This window comes from Natator depressus, chromosome 1 (genome assembly GCF_965152275.1).
Source record: "Natator depressus isolate rNatDep1 chromosome 1, rNatDep2.hap1, whole genome shotgun sequence".
NCBI classification, from domain to species: Eukaryota; Metazoa; Chordata; order Testudines; family Cheloniidae; genus Natator; species Natator depressus.
Window position 1 is genome coordinate 208,226,810 of NC_134234.1, and position 19,702 is coordinate 208,246,511.

General features: G+C 47.8%; 2 protein-coding genes across 3 annotated transcripts in view; one reads left to right on the forward strand and one right to left on the reverse strand.

Annotated features, from left to right (window-relative positions):
* LPCAT3 (lysophosphatidylcholine acyltransferase 3) overlaps positions 1 to 17,450 on the reverse strand; it is a 31,548-nt gene extending 14,098 nt beyond the window's left edge. For both annotated transcript variants that reach the window (XR_012635758.1, XM_074934279.1), the window contains exon 1: positions 17,274 to 17,450. Coding sequence is in view for 1 of the 2 variants with exons in the window: in XM_074934279.1 (XP_074790380.1) it covers positions 17,274 to 17,376 (103 nt within the window). In the remaining variant the exon portion in view is untranslated. The remainder of the gene's footprint in view (positions 1 to 17,273) is intronic.
* Positions 2,442 to 4,739, forward strand: LOC141984707 (myb/SANT-like DNA-binding domain-containing protein 7). The gene is made up of 2 exons (XM_074948020.1): positions 2,442 to 3,212; positions 4,155 to 4,739. Exons 1-2 carry the CDS (start codon positions 2,648 to 2,650, stop codon positions 4,235 to 4,237), a joined length of 648 nt encoding a protein of 215 aa, XP_074804121.1. The 5' UTR covers positions 2,442 to 2,647; the 3' UTR covers positions 4,238 to 4,739.
* Positions 17,451 to 19,702: the final 2,252 nt, after the last annotated feature.

The window sequence follows — 19,702 nt, forward strand, 5'->3', positions numbered from 1 at the left end:
CAAAGTTATAACCAATTGAAAACAAAATCTTACATTGGGAAGTGTCAGGCAACCCTAATAATTGCTATCACAATTCGCTTCACCTATAATTATTGGGCTGACAAGTTTACAAATTCGTGGTAGCCAGAAGAATAAACATCCTTGCCAGAGTCCAACACAGAAAATGAGGAACCACCAGCAAGGTCCAGGGGCAAATAACTACTTGAAATAGGGCTCTCCACTATGAATGCATTTCCTGAGGTTCAGCAATATATTTGATCATGCTGACACTGATAAGAGTCACAGCTACTTGCTTCTCTCGGAAGACACTCAGTTCTATTGGTCAGGAAGTGGGCAAGGAACATCCGTATGCATGATTACATTACCCTAATGCTGCTGCTTACTACAGTCTCATCTTCTCTCTACTTAGGAGTCAAATTACTTCCAATGTCATATTGGCCCGAGTTGAGAATGACTTAAGCTGTTGACCTGGCCCTGTCTATAGGCTATCATAATAATAATAATATAAAATTGTCAATACCTTACAACCTAATACAACCCAATTTCTCCAACAGTCTATGCATGAGCTTTAACTATATGGGGAGGTTGAAGAATCTGTTGTTCCATTATTAAGATTATTCAGGATAAAAGAAGTGGGGCGCCAGCTTCTAAAATGAGCGCTAACTTTCTTACTTTGATTAAAACTTATAAATAAATGTTGTAATTAGGATCTAAATGCTCAGAAAATTCATTCTGTATTCCAGTTGTAAATCTCATAATTTTGGGGGAAGTTATACGTGTCCTTCATACATAAGAGGCTGAATTCTTGGTGCAAGTGCAAAACACAACACAACCACAGTTACAAAGCTGTGACCAGTGACTCTACAATATATTCTGTATCTTATTGTTGTATTCTGCACCTCTCACAGGGAAACTATGCTCCCCTTTATGACGACTGCTATTTCTGTCCTTTGTTGTTCGTCCTTTGTTGTTCTTCTTTCTCTACTTCTCTCCCTCATCTTTGGGCTTGTGTACACTGAGATTGGAATTGAAATAATTAAATCTGTTGCAATTCATACTTTTTGGTTATTTTGGTATAAGTCTGCGCAGAAACTCATTCCAAAATAAGACTGCCCACTCACCGATTCATAATGAAATAACTGATAACTATTTCAATTCCACTTTCCACATAGAAAAGCCCGAAGTCTCTTTCTTCCCTACAGCATCTTACAATTCCTACAACCCACTCTATCCACTAAAATGGTCAGCAGTAAAAATGAATCATCATCATCAGGCTTGAAGGGATAGGAGACATTTATTGTCTTCCTGAAATGACTGACAGCCTGAAACACTCTCCATTTATATTCATGGAAAGGTTTTTTTCCCCTAAGTCACAATGGCTAGAAGCTTGCTCCCTTTCGGCAAGCAAAGTTTAGTTTCTGCAGAATCTGAACATATCATACCAGCTCCAAAATTACATCAAGAAGGTAGATCACTTGACACCTCTGTCTTAGGCAAAGGAGTAATCTGTTCCCAAAATCACCTCTACCAAAACCAGAGAAAATACTGAAAGAAGCAGCAGGGGAAGCTTCTCTAGATGGTACCAAGGAAGAAGTGGAAAATGCCAGATAAAGGCCTGGTCTAGAAAATTAGGTTGGTTTAACTACATCAGTCAGGAGTGTGAAAAATCCATACACCCTGTGCGGCCCAGTTAAGCCAACCTAAGTCCCCATGTAGAGATAGTGCTAGGTTGATAGAAGAATTCTTCTCTGCCTCTTGAGGAGATTAATTACCTACACTGACTGGAGAACCTCTCCCAATGGCATAGGTAGTGTCTACACTAAAGCTCTACAGTGGCGCAGCTGTTCTGCTGTAGCGTTTTAAGTGTAGACATACCGTAAAAGAATGCACAGACGAATTCGATATTGAGGCATTTCAACTCATGGCTGATGCCAGTGTCAGAAATAAAGAGACTTTTGGGGATGCCAACACCATGATCTGGCCTACTGAGGCCCAGACATCTGGCCACCCAACACTGTGGGAACAGTCCAGATAAATACATATGGCATTAAGTTTCCAGCACATCAGATAATAGGAACACTAGAACCCTGGTACCATAAGATCTGGAGGCCATCAACATTAAGACATCCAAGTGGAGGACATTAGATGTTGTCCATCTCAACACCTGGAGCCCTGGAATCAGGACAAACCCATGGTGATAGTGGTGCGAAGAGTCAGGAGCCTCATGGCTCACCTTATTTTTCCTTGATAGTGAGGGAGAAGACTGTCACTGAGGCCGTCTCTCAGCCCTGGTCTACACTACGAGTTTAGGTCGAATTTAGCACCGTTAGATTGATTTAACCCTGCACCCGTCCACAAAACAAAGCCATTTTTGTCGACTTAATGGGCTCTTAAAATCAATTTCTGTACTCCTGCCCGACGAGGGAATTAGCGCTGAAATCAACATCTCCGGGTCGAATTTGGGTTAATGTGGATGCAATTCGATGGTATTAGCCTCCGGGAGCTATCCCACAGTGCTCCATTGTGACCACTCTGGACAGCACTCTCAACTCGGATGCACTGGCCAGATAGACAGGAAAAGCCCCGCGAACTTTTGAATTTCATTTCCTGTATGGCCAGCGTGGCAAGCTGATCAGCACAGGTGACCATGCAGATCTCATCAGCAGAGGTGACCATGGAGTCCCAGAACTGCAAAAGAGCTCCAGCATGGACCAAACGGGAGGTACTGGAACTGATCGCTGTATGGGGAGACGAATCCGTGCTATCAGAATTCTGTTCCAAAAGAGGAAATGCCAAAATATTTGAAAAAATCTCCAAGGTCATGAAGGACAGAGGCTATAACAGGGACCCGCAGCAGTACCGCGTGAAACTTAAGGAGCTCAGGCAAGCCTACCAAAAAACCCAAGAGGCAAACGCCCGCTCGGGGTCAGAGCCCCAGACATGCCGCTTCTATGATGAGCTGCATGCAATTCTAGGGGGTGCCCCTACAACTACCCCACACCTGTACGTGGACTCCTGCAAGGGAGTCTCACGCAACAGGGATGAGGATTTTGGGGACGAGGAAGATGATGAGAAGGGGGAGGTTGAAGATAGCGCACACCAGGCAAACAGAGAAACCGTTCTCCCCGACAGCCAGGAACTGTTTATCACCCTGGAGATAGTACCCTCCCAACCTGAGCTCCCAGACCTTGAAGGTGGAGAAGGCACCTCTGGTGAGTGTACCTTTGTAAATATAATACACGGTTTAAAAGCAAGCATGTTTAATGATTAATTTGCTCTGAAGACTTGGGAAGCATTCGCGGCCAGTACAGCTACTGGAAAAGTCTGTTAACGTGTCTGGGGATGGAGCAGAAATCCTCCAGGGACATCTCAATGAAGCTGGCCTAGAGGTATGCCCAAAGCCTTTGCAAAAGGTTTCTGGGGAGGGCAGCCTCATTGCGTCCTCCATGGTAGGACATTTTACTACGGCAGGCCAGTAGCACGTAGTCTGGAATCATTTCATAAGAAAGCATGGCAGCGTGTGGTCCTGGTGTTTGCTGGCATTCAAACAACATCCATTCTTGATCTCTCTGTGTTATCCTCAGGAGAGTGATATCATTCATGGTCACTTGGTTGAAATAGGGGAATTTTATTAAGGGGACATTCAGAGGTTGCCGTTCCTGCTGGGCTGTTTGCCTGTGGCTGAACAGAAATCTTCTTCGCTGTTAGCCACGCGGTGGGGGGAGGGGTGAAGCGATCATCCCAGAGAATTGGGGGGTGGGGGGTTAGTTGGATTTGTGCTGCATGTTAACCCGAACACAGCAGCCCCTCCTTTTAAATTGCCAACCCATTTTAAATGGCCAACCCAACGGCTGTTTGGTATGGGAAATGAGGGCGCTGCTGTTTGAAACCATTCCCACGTTATGAAGGTTAAAGAAGCCAAAAGACTGTGGCTTACCATGGCTGCCTGCAAGCCGAATTCTGTTGCCCGCCGACCCTGCATGTGTGATCTCTCACACCAAACCGGCAGACCCTCAATATAAGAGGCAAAATGAGACCTTGTACCAAATGCACATGTGCTATGTAATGTTAACAGCAAGGTTCATCCTGAAAGAGTCTACCCATTGTTCTCTAAAACGTGTCTTAACTACTACTCTCTTTTTTTCCTCCCGCAGCTGCAAATGTTTCAACGCTCACACTATCACCTCCTTCCCAGAGGCTAGCGAAGATTAGAAGGAGAAAAAAACCGCACTCGTGATGAAATGTTCTCTGAGCTCATGCAGTCCTCCCACACTGAAAGAGCCCAGCAGAATGCATGGAGGCAGACAATGTTAGAGTCCAGGAAAGCACAATATGAATGCGAAGACAGGTGGGGGCTTGAAGATAATAAGTGGCAGGCTGAAGATGATAGGTGGCGTCAGCTTGCTGACAGAAGGCAGGAGTCAATGCTGAAGCTACTGGACAATCAAACTGATATGCTCCGGTATATGGTTGAGGTGCAGGAAAGGCCGCTACAGCCCCTGTGTAACCAACCACCCTCCTCCCCAAAGTTCCATAGCCTCTTCACCCAGACGGCCAAGAACGCGGTGGGGGAGCTTCCGGGCACCCAACCACTCCACCCCAGAGGCCTGCCCAAGCAACAGAAAGCTGGCTTCAATAAGTTTTAAAGTGCAGTGTGGCCTTGTCCTTCCCTCCTCCCCCACTCCTTGCCAGTTATCCCCCTATTTATGTGATGAATTAATAAAGAATGCATGAATTTGAAGCAACAATGACTTTATTGCCTCTGCAAGTGGTGATCGAAGGGGGGAGGGGAGGGTGCTTAGCTTACAGGGAAGTAGAGTGAACCAAGGGGCGGGGGGTTTCATCAAGGAGAAACAAACAGAACTTTCACACCGCAGCCTGGCCAGTCATGAAACTGGTTTTCAAAGCTTCTCTGATGTGCACCGCACCCTCCTGTACTCTTCTAACCACCCTGGTGTCTGGCTGCGCGTAATCAGCGGCCAGGCGATTTGCCTCAACCTCCCACCCCACCATAAACGTCTCCCCCTTACTCTCACAGATACTGTGGAGCGCACAGCAAGCAGCAATAACAATGGGAATATTGGTTTCGCTGAGGTCCAACTGAGTCAGTAAACTCTGCCAGCGCGCTTTTAAACGTCTAAATGCACATTCCACCACCCTTCTGCACTTGCTCAGCCTATAGTTGAACAGCTACTGACTACTGTCCAGGCTGCCTGTGATGGCTTCATGAGCCATGGCATTAAGGGTAGGCTGGGTCCCCAAGGATAACTATAGGCATTTCAACATCCCCAACGGTTATTTTCTGGTCTGGAAAGTAAGTCCCTTACTGCAGCTGTTCATACAGACCAGAGTTCCTGAAGATGTGAGCATCGTGTACCTTTCCTGGCCATCCCACGTTAATGTTGGTGAAACATCCCTTGTGATCCACCAGTGCTTGCAGCACCACTGAAAAGTACCCCTTTTGGTTTATGTACTCGCTGCCTTGGTGCTCCAGTGCCAAGATAGAGATAAGTGTTCTGTCTATTGCCCCACCACAGTTAGTGGATGGCTTTGCTGCAGTGGGATTCCCTATGACCTGCACATTTCCCAGAGTCACATCCTTGGTAGCAGCAGCTCAGTGATTGCGTTGGCTACTTGGATCACAGCAGCCCCCACAGTAGATTTGCCCACTCCAAATTGATTCCCGACTCACCAGTAGCTGTCTGGCATTGCAAGCTTCCACAGGGCTATCGCCACTCGCTTGTGAATTGTGAGGGCTGCTCTCATCTTGATATTCTGGCAGGGGAAAACAAGTCACAAAGTTCCATGAAAGTGCCCTTACGCATACGAAAGTTTTGCAGCCGTTGGGAATCGTACCAGACCTGCAACACTATGCGGTCCCAACAGTCTGTGCTTGTTTCCTGAGCCCAGAATCAGCGTTCCATGGCATGAACCTGCCCCATTACCACCATGATGTCCACATTGCCAGGGCACGTACTTTAAGAGAAGTCTGTGTCCATGTCCTCATCACTCTCCTCACCACGCTGCCATCGCCTACTTGCCTGCTTTTGCAGGTTCTGGTTCTGCATATACTGCTGGATAATGCGCATGGTGTTTAGAACAGTCATAACTGCCGCGGTTATCTGAGCGGGCTCCATGCTTGCTGTGGTATGGCGTTTGCAGGAGAGCAGAGTGGCAGCGGAAGCGATGGGTGGATGACGATGCTGACAGCAATATGGCGCCTGCACAGAAAAATGCGCGAAATGATTGTCGGCCATTGCTTTCACAGAGGTAGAGGGAAGCAAGGGGTAGGCTGGCAGCAGATAGTGCAGTACGACTGCTCGCCGTCGTCTCCTGGGTGTTCGCAGTGCTGCTGGCTGGGAGAGCAGCCTGAGGCAGAATGGCCCCCTCAAGGACTGAACTCACAACCCTCGGTTTAAGCAGGCCAATGCTCAAACCACTGAGCTATCCCTCTGCCAATATTCCAGGCAGGACTGAATCTCCATTAGACAAAATTTAAAGAAGAGAATGACCTGAGTCACCCCCATTTATGTCCAGGCGCCTCTGACAGAACTCACCGAGGTCTGCCAGGAGCACCCATGTCTGCCCAGGCGCCCCTGACAGACCTCACCGAGGCCGGCCAAAAGCACCCAGGAGACGACAAGGGCGGCTACCAGTCATAATGCACCATCTGCTGCCACAAGGTAATGAGCTGCTGCTGTGTAGCAATGCAGTCCCACGTCTGCCAGCACTCAGGAGACGTATGGCGATGGTGAGTTGAGCGGCCTCCATGCTTGCCGTGGTATGGCATCTGCACGGGTAACCCAGGAAAAAAAGGCGCAAAATGATTGTCTGCTGTTGCTTTCACGGAGGGAAAGGAGACCTGCCGACATGTACCCAGAACCATCCACAACAATATTTGTTGCCCCATCAGGCATTGGGATCTCAACCCAGAATTCCAATGGGCAGCGGAGACTGTGGCAACTGTGGGATAGCTACCCACAGTGCAACACTCCGGAAGTTGATGCTAGGCTCGGTACTGTGGACGCACTTCGCCGACTTAATGGTCTTAAGTGGGGACATACACAATCGACTGTATAAAATCGATTTCTAAAAAATCGACTTCTATAAATTTGACCTAATTTCGTAGTGTAGACATCACCTGAGATAGCACTCAATGTAGGAGCAAGTCTTTTTGCCCACAGGTTTCAGAGGACAGGACCATGAAGATGAAGAGCTCCAGAAGGGCAGTTTAATAGCACCTGTCCCAAAAACTTGGAACACGGTAGCTAAATCCTGATATCCCCAGGCCCAGAGAGCGAGGCTACCAGATCTTGACTCACTAGTGCAAGCCTGAGAACTCAGAGGACCCTCTCCAGGCACTTTAGTGCCAGAGCATGACATCCCCTGAAAATTGCCTCAATACAGCATAAGGCAGCCCTCCAGGGTTCACAGGTGTGGTTGGTGAACAACTAACACATGGAACATCAGTCAAGAATTAATAAAATAGAAGAAATAAGAGTTGAAGAGCTCTCTGGCCCACTGATATCAGTTTTTAATAAAACCTGGAGTATTGGGGAAGTTTCAGAGGACTGGAAGAAAGCTAATGTTGTGCAAATATTTATAAACGTACCACAAGGTGACCAGGTTAACTGTAGGCTGGTTAGTCGAACAGTGACTAGGAAAACAATGGAATGGTGAAAAGAAGACTCAAAGAATTACACGGATAGAAATATAAATAATGCCAATCAACATGGTTTAAGGGAACATAGGTCTTTTCAATCAAATTATTTTTGGTAAGAACTTCGTCAGCTAAGCATGTAATAACTGACATATTAAGTATTATTTGTAGTATTGTAGCACCTTTAGAAGCCCTAGTTATGGAGCAGGACCCCACTGTGCTGGGGGCTGTCAAAAACACAGTTCCTACCCAAAGAGTTTACAGTCCAACTATAAGATAAAAAGACAACAGGAGGACAGACAGATGGGAATACAGAAAAATGGGACAATATTAGAAGTTATTGACTTTGTATAGAGTTATGGTACATACTAGATCTCAAAATATGGGAAATCATCACTGAATACAAGCATTTCTTAGAGGGTTCTGCAGGGACTGGGTCTAAGCTATTCAATATTTTTATCAACAATCATTGCTGATAAGTTTGAAGATGACAAAGACTTGATGCAGTGGTAAATAATGTGAACAGCACAGAACAATCTGAATTGCTTGGTAAACTGAGCACATTTAAACATGTGTTTTAATGAGGTCAGATGCATCAAGATTCAAGGTCATGCATCCAGATCATCAGAATGTAGGCTGGGGGGAGACTGTAACCAGGAAGAGATGTGAATCTGAAAAAGACTTCAGCTCACAACAGATAAACAACTAAACAAGAGTTCCTAGTGTAACAGTGTGGCTAAAAGGGATAATGTAATTCATGGATGTATGAACAGAGGAATATCAAAGAGGAGGAGGGAAATGGCATTACCTCTGTATAGGGCAGTGGTGAAACCACTACTGGAATACTGCATCAGTTCTGGGGTGTCCACATTTCAAGAAAGGCAATGAAAAAGTTTGAGAGGCTTCAGAGAAGAGCCACTAGAATGATGTGTGGTCTGGAGCACATGCCTTATAGTAAGAGGCTTAGGAACTCTGTCTCTTTAGCTTATCAAAAAGAAGCTTAAAAAGGCAACCTGATCTTGTTCACAAGCAGAAGGTATCAGATACTAAAAGACTCTGAAACTAGCACACAAAGGTATAGTCAGATCCAATGGCTAGAAGCTGAAACTAGACAAATTAAATCAAAATAGTGCCTTTTTTTTTTTTGGAGAGTGCACATAATTAAGCAGAACACATTAACAGGAACGTGGTGGATTCTCCATCACTTGACATCAGTAAATCAAGATTAAGTGTCTTTCTAAAAGATTTGCTCTAGTTCCACCACAAATTAGGTGCAAGAATTACTGGATGATGCCATATGGCCTGAGTTATGCAGGTCAGACTAGAGGATCACAGTGGTCCAATCTAATGTTAAAAAAAAATAAATCTATGACTCTACCTGCTCCCCCTTCAAAGCAGAATAAGTATCGTGCACATTAGTCAGCAATAGGCATTGGGCCAACTCATAAGCTCAGCTTGAAGCCAATAGACTTTGCTTCACCTGTCACGGAAGTGCTTGTAATGGTACCCAAGTGACTCAGTGGAGCCTTGGGAGATTCAGGCCATGCCTACACTACAAACATTGGTTGACACAAACCTGTGTGCGTGTATACTTGGCTAGTGTCAGCAGTACGTATACGCACCAGGAACGCGTGTAACAACACACAGTTGGGTGCACTATGGGTAGGTATCCCACTGTGCAACCCACCACCAGCCAGCGCACAGTCCTTTGGGAAGTTTTGGCAACGCACAGTATGGCAGAAATGAGATGCACAGGAGTGTCAACCTTTGATTTAGTGGGGATTGGTCCTGCTTTGAGCAGGGGGTTGGACTGGACGACCTCCTGAGGTCCCTTCCAACCCTGATATTCTATGAACTTCCAAGTGTTTAACTGTCTACATCCCATAATGTTATCTTTATCCCACAATCTTCATGGCTATTTTTCAAAATCACACAAATCCATGCAGCTCTCCTCGCTATTCACCATCTGAGACAGAAACATGGATCCCGCACAGCTCTGTACTACTGTCATGAGTGTTGCAAGCACAGTACACATGATCCTTTAGTATTTGCAGAGCTGCAAGAAGAACTGAATCAATGGGGAACATGATGAATTCTTAGAGGACAGAATGCTGTGGGATGTGTAGAAAAACAATTAAAGGTTGGTGGTGGTGTTTACAGAGCAGCTGCAGATCGTGGAGTGCCACTTCTGGGCCTGAGAAATGAGCACTGACTGGTGGGATCGCATCGTAATGCAGGCTTGGGATGACAAGCAGCAGCTGCAGAACTTTTGGATGCGCAAGGCCACATTCATGGATTTGTGCACCAAGCTCGCCCAGCCCTGTAGCACAGAGACACGAGGAGTAATCTCTGTGCTACAGGGCAGAACAGGGCTACAGTGACAGAACGAGGAGTAATGGTCTCAAGTTGCAATGGGGGAGGTTTAGATTGGATATTAGGAAAAACTTTTTCACTAAGAGGGTGGTGAAACACTGGAATGCGTTACCTAGGGAGGTGGTAGAATCTCCTTCCTTAGAGGTTTTTAAGGTCAGGCTTGACAAAGCCCTGGCTGGGATGATTTAACTGGGAATTGGTCCTGCTTCGAGCAGGGGGTTGGACTAGATGACCTTCTGGGGTCCCTTCCAACCCTGATAATCTATGATTCTATGATTCTATGACACCAAAATGAGAGCTGCACTGACACTGGAGAAACGAGTAACGATCACACTGTGGAAACTTGCAACGCCAGATTACAACCGGTCAGCTGAGTATCAATCAGAAGTGGGAAAATCCACCGCAGAGGCCATTATCATGCAAACGTGCAGGGCCATTAATCATCTCCTAAGTAGGATTGTGACTCTTGGCAACATGCAGGACATAGTGGATCAATCTGCTGCAATGGGGTTCCCAAAGTGCAGTGGGACACATCCCTATTTTTGCACCAGACCACATGGCCACAGAATACATCAACAGAAAGGGCTACTCTTTTTTGTTTATGCAAGTGTTCATGGATCACTGGAGACGCTTCACTGACATTAGTGTGGGCTGGTCAGGGAAGGTGCATGACACTTGTATCTTTAAAAAACACAAGACTTTTCAGAAAGCTACAAGAAGGGAGTTTCTTTCTTGACCAGCAGATTGCCATTGGGAATGTTGAAATGCCAATAGTAATCCTGGGAATCCCAGCCTACCCCTTGCTGCCCTGGCTCATCATGAAGCTGTACACTGGCTGTCATGGATCCACAGGTCTCGTGCTCTGGAACAGTCCCTGGGAGGACCCCTTCAGAGTGTTCACCACCTTAGGGTCTCTCACTCTCATTGGGGTAAGCCCATTAGCTTCACTCCTCATGGGATTGAACCCTGGAGCCTTCAGCACCGCTGCTTACTCCATGAGCTACCCTCAGAGAGTCCACTTGATTTGGACACCCAGGGGAAGGCTTGCACACCCAAAGGGAGCAATGCACCCCCAACTTCCTTAGACTGGAATGACTCTCAGCCAGTGCTGTAAAAACAGAAGGGCTTATTAGATGTCTGGAACACAGCATAGAAAGTTTTTGGTTAGCACAGGGAACAGAAAAGTTACAGCAAAGTCCATCTGACTCTGTCCAGAGCTCTCTCTGACCTATCGAGTCCCAGTCCAGAATCCAGAGTCCTCCTTCCAACAGTCCATACTACCAACACCTGGCCCCCTCTCTGTCCTTTGTTCTGTTTCCTGGGGGAAAATAGATCACCTGGCTACCCACCCTTAACTCTTTGTTCTCCAGCTGGTCACAGCCAGCTGGCTTCCTGCAGAGGGTGTTGGCAGCCCTTGGTCACTAGTTGTTGTCATGAGGTTATGGAAACTGTGACTTCCAGAGACCGACCCCCTGTGACATTTTCCACTTCAGCCCTGGGGTAGCAGAGCTGGAGGTCCCCCCTCCCCCCCCGCATAGCCCCCTGCTGCCACAGGTGGTGGTGGGGGCCCTAGAGCCCAGCAGCAGTGGGTGCTGGACCCTCCTTCCTCCCCATTTTGTCCGTTATTTTTAGTAAAAGTCAGGGACAGGTCACAAGCTTCTGTGAATTTTTGTTATTGTCTATGTCTTGTCCCTTTTACTAAAAATAACAGTGACAAAATCTTAACCTTAGTTATAGTTGCCTGCTGTGTCCTGCATGTCTGTGCAGTAAAGGGAGAAAAATTTCCACTCGGGTAAAAGGGCGGAGGTGAAGCAGTTACCTAGTGAGTTTAAACAGCCAGACAAGGGCTATTAAAAGAGCACCACATGGAGCTACACAGCTCAGGGAGGCTTTGAAAGACCACTTCAAGAGTGATCCACAGTGATACACTGTGGTGTACTGTGTTTTACCAGGCTCTGCTGTTTTGTGGCCCATTAAGGACTGTGTGGTGCTTGGTGTACATGTATAATTCTAATACTATCAATGCACCTATTAATTTTGTCTGTGACCGATCCTAAGAGTTGTGTGACACTGTACAGTAACATATAATTGGTTGCTTTCAGAAGTGCTAGGCACTCAGCAACCTATGTTGTGAACTGATACAGATAAATTATGTTCTAAATAATAGAATTTTATTCTGTTACCAAATCAGTACAACCTCCCCCCCAAAAAAAGTGCAATTTTAGAATAAATGCATTAAAAACTTAATAAAACAAAATAAATTAACAAGAACTGAACTTATGAAGGGAAAAGAACATTCATGTCAATTTCAGCTACACAGACCATCTGTGGCTTTTACAGGTCAGCGTATGTGAAGCTGTGATTGTCTTTAACGTACCCCAGGGTGGAGTGGTAACGGGTAGTGCAGCAGCCCCTGATGTCATAAGGACTGTTGGGGGCAAGGCAGAGAGGTCCCATAATAGAGTTCTCAGTGGGTTGCAGAGGAAAGTGAGCCCGGGACTGTTGAACCTGTAAGTCCATCAGAGTTGCAGTATCTGTGATTGCTGCTTGAGAAGCCCCATTATGTCCTGGTGCATTTCACTCTCCTTTTACTGCTGGAATTCCCAGGCCCCTGTCCTTTCCACTCTTTCCTTCTCCTGGCTGTCTGCAATGTTGACCCTCCAAGCCATGTGCTCATGGTCTGATGCAGCACTGGCATGCAAGATCTCACTCATCCTGAGTCCTCTTCTTTCTCTTATCTGGCTCAGGTGTTCCCCGGGTGTGGTGGGGGAAACTTCAAGGCTGCAAGGGCAGCAGCTGCAGAGAAAACACAGAGGAGTACTGTAGACAGTATTGTCACAGTCAACATAGTTACAACAGAAAGTGAAAATTAAATTCAGATTCTCCTCTTCCTTTGCACCTCTAAAGCGTTAAACAAGACAAGCTTATGGACACTTATGTTTTTGAGTTCTTGATCACTGGTGCCATTCACAGCACCAGCCATGGTGAGTATGAGCACCATGCATGAGGGAAATAAGAGAATTGCTTGGTTGCATGAAACCATAAATACAGGGAAATGGTATGGAATACTGGCACCATTTTCCACAAGCAGTGGTGATTTTCACTATCTCACTCCTGAAGGTAACAAAGGCAGACAGAGAGCCCAGTTGCTCCTGGCATTCCAAAGCGACCCAGGCCCGTACTAGTAGGTGTACTGCAATAGTGCCTGCCAAAGTTATCGCTGAGTGGTGTGGAGAAAGTTTCCTACCTCAGAGGAAGAAATAAGGCTGCCATCCCTAAAAACCTTTGGGAGAAGATTGCAGAGTACCTCAGTGAAAGTTTCATCCAGATCTCTCAGAAGGATTCAAGGGACTTCCCAGTGTACATAAACTGCCTCACATGGTCCCCCTTGCCTAACTCTACAGAGCAATGAAAGGCAGATCACAACACTCTCTCTCTTTGTTGTACCACTACCTCTTCTCGTTTGGATAAATTAATGCATAGTTGATAGCTGCATCCTGTTAAGTTGAGGGTGCCATCACTGTAATGAGAAATAAATTGACACACTTACCTGAGGTTCCTTCCCCTGCACTGGGCTCATCTGTGCTTGGCTGCCAGGACTGAGTGGACTGCAGTGGAGTCTCAAACAGGTCCCGGTTCATGGCACAGTTGGACTCCCCAGTTGCAGTTCCTCCGTCCTCCTCTTCTCCCTTCTCCTCGCTGTTCAGGCCCACGTCCTCTGGGTCAGGCTCCTTGGAAGTATCGATGTTAGCGTGTGGTGTAGTGGTGCCTTTGCCAAGTATCACATGTAGCTCTTTGTATAAGTAGCAGGTCTGCAGCTTCACACTGTACTGACTGTTGGCCACCCTGGCCTTCTGATACACCTGCCACAGCTCCTCCGCTTTCACATGGCACTGCTGCTGGTCCCCATCTTCTACATCATCCCCTGAACAATCCCCTCATCGATGTTAACATTTCTACAGCTAGTCCATAGCTGTGCTTGTACAGCCTCTTCTCCCCGTAGGCCCAGGTCATCTAATATCTCCTGTCTACGCCAAGCCAGAGCATATCTGGAGTGTGCAGCCAACATGGTCAGCTGGGCAGCTGCACACAACAACAATGGAGAGGTGTGCTCGTCAAGCCAGACAATCAGGAAAACACAAATTCGTGGGACCTTCTGCTCTATGTGACACCTGGGCAGTGAAGTAATGTCAGACATTGTGGGATAGCTGCTAAAGGACTGTTAGGGTTGACATCAGTCATGAAGCGTCTATACTTGTGCTATATTGACCTTGGCTCGATACCACTCAGGAAGGCAGTGTTACTTTGTCAGCAGAACAGGGTGCTTATGTCAGTGGGAGACAAATTTAAGTGTAGACACATGCATAATTAAGTCGACGCAAGGCAGTTTATGTCGACCTAACTTTGTAGCGTAGGCCAGGCCTCCAGATCAAAATTGGCTACAGTTCTTCCACTAACACACCACTTCTAACCATGAATAAAAAACTATATGCAGTAAACACTAATTTTCACACATGGAAAAGATCAACAAGGCAACAAAGGCCACTAGATTTCTAGCCTGTTGGTTTCCTGCTTGCTAACTTCAGCAGTTTCAAGGAACTCTACATGAGAAGGTTATACTGGATTAAAACAATACCTTTGGTTAAACCAATATAGATATATCGTTCCCATATGGATACTCTCCCTCTGAATTCTTCCTTCGGCTTAAGTGTGGCTTGTTTCAGTTTAGCTTAAACTGATTCCTAATAGACAAACTAAACCAGGGGTTCTCAAACTGGGGGTCGGGACCCCTCACAGGGTCACGAGGTTATTACATGGGGGGGTCGCGAGCTGTTCTCCACCCCAAACCCCGCTTTGCCTCCAGTATTTATAATGGTGTTAAATATATTAAGAAGTGTTTTTAATTTATAAGGGGGGGGGGTCGCACTCAAAGGCTAACTATGTGAAAGGGGTCACCAGTACAAAAGTTTGAGAACCACTGAACTACACCAAAAGAATAGTATCCACAAAGCCTTTTGCACTTGCTTAACTAAATCAACCTAAAAATCACATCTTTAGTTAAGCCAGTGCAACTTTGTTTAGCAGTGGTAGCCACTCAGGTTGGAAGAGATGGTGAAGGGACACATTGCTTAAACAGACCCTACTACTCAACAGTTCCAAGTTCACAAAATCAGAGCTCTCAGGACACTTACGACAGAGATTCATGAAACCTATGTTTGCAGAGAAACTTCAAGTTAATGTCTTTTCTCTGTGAAAACACTTCTTGGCCCCATACAACTGCTTGGGAGCCTAAATCACCATATATGTAGTGTCCTAGACCAGATTACATAAAAAGACCTTTTTAATATGCTATATTTTGACAGAGGCTATTCCAGTGGTCCTCAACCTGCAGCCCAATTAGCTGTGTGCTAAAGGCCGCTGGGTCATGCGGCAGGGTCCAGGTTCCCGGCTGCCTGGTGCAGTGGGATCCGGCCTCAGGGCTTGGGCTGCTACCTGGCCCCACACTGCGGGGGTCTGGGGCTGCCACCTGGTCCTGCAGGGTCTGTGATCTGGGGCTGCCAGCCAGCCCCGCGGGGTTGGTGTCTGGGCTGCCACCCAGCTGCCCTGCCACCTGGCTCCCCGCAGTGGGATCCAGCAGGTCGGGGCTGCTGTCCAGCCCCACACACCAAGGTCCAGGGTCCCTGCCACCCACCCCAGGCTCTGTTCCTGGCCCCACTCTGTAGAGGGTTCTGTGGATTAGAGGCACTGGCCATAGGGGTCTGTGGGGAGTGTTTGGGGTGGGGACGCTGTGGTTCTCAACCTTCGGCCCAGGTTGTGGACCACAATGATAAACAGGTTGAGAACCACTGGGTATATTCTCCGAGGTGTACATTGATCTTAGTTACGACGTAATTCTGCCACATAGTTTCTATCCCAGGTGAGGCATGGGTGCATAGCCCTAGCTGTTAACCAATAAACATGCAGTGTTCCCTCACCCGCCTGGTAGTTACTGGAGCGATATGCCATTTCAATGAAGTCCTGCTAACAGGGTGCCTACACCTTAGCAGGGAGCTACCTAAACAGCCAGTTGGGTAGGAATGCTTCTCTGTAGAGATGTTTGGCATAGATTCATGTGCGCGTCATGTGCCTGTCCAGATGTAAGACAGTTCCATATGGAATCAGAGGTGCATGTGATATTTATCACTTACACAGAGTACCAAGGTACTTAAGCTTCAAAATCCCTCAAAGTGTAGATGTATTTATCCTTGTTTGACAGCTGGGAAAACTGCAGCACAGTGGGTAAGGGACCTGCTCAAGGTTGCACAACACAGGGTCAGGGCAGAGAATGGAACACGAGTCCTGAGTTTTACATCCTCTGCTCAGTCAAGCAAGCAATGCTGTCTTATCTTTGTATGTACACATTGGCTTTCCAATTTCGGAATGGTGTTCCCAGGTCCACAGCCTCTTACACCACAGAGTGAGGACACCCAACACTAATTTTCATTACCTTGATTTCATTCCTTTCAGTTACATCCCCATTTATCATAGAAAAAAATGTCTTTGCTTACTAGAGGTTTAGGCCCTTCAACTATTTGTAAGCTTATTATACCAAACTCTTATCACAGCTTTGACAAGCCAGGTAAACCAAACTCTTTGAACCAGAGTGGGACTCTTCTAGCACCTCAGAGCATCACTTGGAGCACCCTCCAGTTTGTCACTATCTTTCCAGGACCAAGGGTCCAGGTCAAAGCAATGTCTCCAGTGGGATTGTCTGAGAACCACAGGAGGAAGGACTCTTTCTTGTTGCTCTATCCCAGCATAAAACACCAGTGGGATTCGCTACCACCTCAGCCCCCTTGGATGTCCATGTTTCCTTGGGGGCTTCTCTCTGACACTGAACATGCACGTGGCATTTCTGCCCAGCCTATGATGTGTCCTTTCTGCCCAGCCTATGATGTGTCTGCTTAGCCACCCTAGAGGATGTGCCCATGCCCTTAACTGTCTGTGCATCCAGGAGTCTACACTGTCCCCAGTGCAGAAGGGCAGAGGGCAGCGGCCAGGCACACGCGGCCACACGAGACACGCTGGGGTCTGGCCGGCAGCTCAGGCTGGGGTCCCACGCTGCAGCCGGGGCGCACACAGGGGATGGGCAGCGCAGCCGCCTCCACGCCCACGCGCCGGGCGCGAGGGAGACCTTTCACCCCCGTCAGTCGGTTACCGGCTGCCCTGCGCCCGACCCCCACCCGACCCCCGCCCTTACCCAGGAAGATGGAGACGATGAGGCGCAGCGCTTGCTCGGAGGAGCCCAGCGCCTCCGCTGCCTGGCCCAGGCCCAGGCCCAGACCGGACCCCGCCACCGCCATGTTCTCCCCGGGCCGCCCGGCCTGACCCACTGCCGCTCCCCGAACCCAGCAGCTGCAGCAGCCGCCGGCGCGGCCCCCTCACCTAGGACACACCCACTCGATAGCCATTGGCTGCGCCGATCCCGCTACGCTCTCCACACCGCCTCCAATTGGCCAGTGTGCAGCAGCGGGGCAGGACGGAGAGCTAACTGAGGCAAAGGTTACCCCACCTGAGGGAGGAGCGACGAACGTCCTTGTCAACCAACGATTGGATGAGCCTCTTCCGGGAGTCAGACTCTGATTGGGCAAGATGGGGCGGGGCCCTGAGCACGGGTTGGGATCCGGCTCCCTATTGGTCATGGCGGGAACAGGAGAGAGCCAGTCGAGGGTGTGGGGCGGAGGTTACTATCGGGCACTAGACGGACGGTGGAAGAGGGTTATAACGGCCGCACCTCCAAACTTAAAATAACGTTAGCGTGGGCGTGGTCGAATCTTTTGCATATTTATCATATGCTAATAAGCCTAGCGTACAGTCCGCCTCATTTAGCCTTTCACCTGCATTTTTGGAGCGTGCCCTATTGTCACCACGCCACAAGTAATGAGTTATATGCAAATTAATTTAAATATGCAATGTTCGGCTCTTCTGTTTTTATATCCTCAATTAATAATTCATCTTATGCTAATATTACTTTTGAATATGCAAATCTTATGTTCAGAGATGACTTGCCTCTGCTGTGCTCTGAACTGCATCGCTACAGTTGTGTGTTTCTCTTATGCAGATATAAGGCGACTGTTGTGGGGATGTTAAAGGGTCGATGGGAAATCAGGACCCTGAGACTGACAGGCCCCGGAGCAATGGGGAGAGGCCAGTGCTCCAGGTCAGCCCGATTGACAGGATTCACAGGCTAATCAGGGAGTCGCTGGGGCGGGGGGGCAGAGGGTTTTCTCCTTTATGTGAGCTGGAACTGCCTGGGTCAGACAGAGTAGAGCTGAGCTAAGGAGAGAGCAGGAGCTCAAGCTGAGGGGGACGCAGGGCAGCGGGCCCAGCACATGGAGTTGCCCCCAGCCAAGACGCCATGCAGGCCAGACTTGGAGGGGGATCGTAACCTTGTAACCTCGACGGGGCAGGGTGACGCTGGGAAGAAAGGTCCTGCCACTTAGAGCCTGAGAGCGTGTGGCCACTGCCAGAGCAAGTGTCCGACCGGCAGCATCCCTGCAGCACAGCCAGGGCCTGAGAAGGAGGCCTGGGATTTGTGAGGAACAGACTGTGAACTTCCCTTACATTCCAGAGACACTGGTTGTGATGTCCCCATGTCACAGTGCAGGGTTGTGTGTTTTCCTTTATACTTTCCCATTTTTTCCTTATTTTTTTAAATTGATTGCTGTTTAATAAATTGTATTTGCTTTGAACTGTATGTAATGATCAGTGGGGTCAGGGAAGTGTCCAGTGCAGAGAGAGCACCGTGGAGTGGGGACATCTTGGCCCCTAAGTGACTACAACAAGGTTGGGGGTCGAGCCCCCAAAGGAATCCTGGGCCCAGCCTTGTTGGGGTTATGAGGACTCCGCCACACAGGGTAAAGGAAGTGGGAGCAAGGACTTAGATCCTTTTGCTAGCCATGTCTCCAAGGATCTGAAAAAATCAGATGACTTTCAAACTCGAGTGAGTTAATCTGCACTTCACCGGGGTAGTGTATAAGCCAGGAAAGTTCCCCACAATAGGTGGACCATTCCCCCACTTACATATAATTAACTGTATGAAAGAGACCTTGCACATAATTAATATCATGTAAATATTCTCATGCATAATTCATTTTATGCAAATTATATGTCTGCACATTTGTAACATGATTTCCTCATGCATAGCTAAACGTGCATTTTTTCCCATATATGTAACTCGTATGGTGCACCTTCATCACTGTCATCATCATCATTGTTCATATATATTTTCTGTGCGCGGTGGCTCCCAGAGCAGATAGGAAAGAGACGATCCCTGCCCCCAAGGGATGGCAGACAAAATTAGACATACAGTGGTAATGAGGGTTTGTGGGAAAAGAGAGGGGCCCCAGCACTGTAATTACACAGTTCCCTACGTGGGATGGGTCCATCCGGGGGATGGTGTGAGTCTCCCAGGGCTGTGATGCTTCCTGGGGATTCCCAGGGGTGTGAGGCACCTTGCTACCACCTGCTTTTAGCCTGAGGAAGCCTAATCCATGTCTGCTAGGGGTCATCTCTCTGCCTCCACCAACTATGGGCAACACAAGCACTCCTCCCTTAGCCTGCACAGGCTCTGCTGTCCTTCTGCAGGTAACCAATTGGCATGCTCCAACTCTTGAGCCCTCTGAGTGT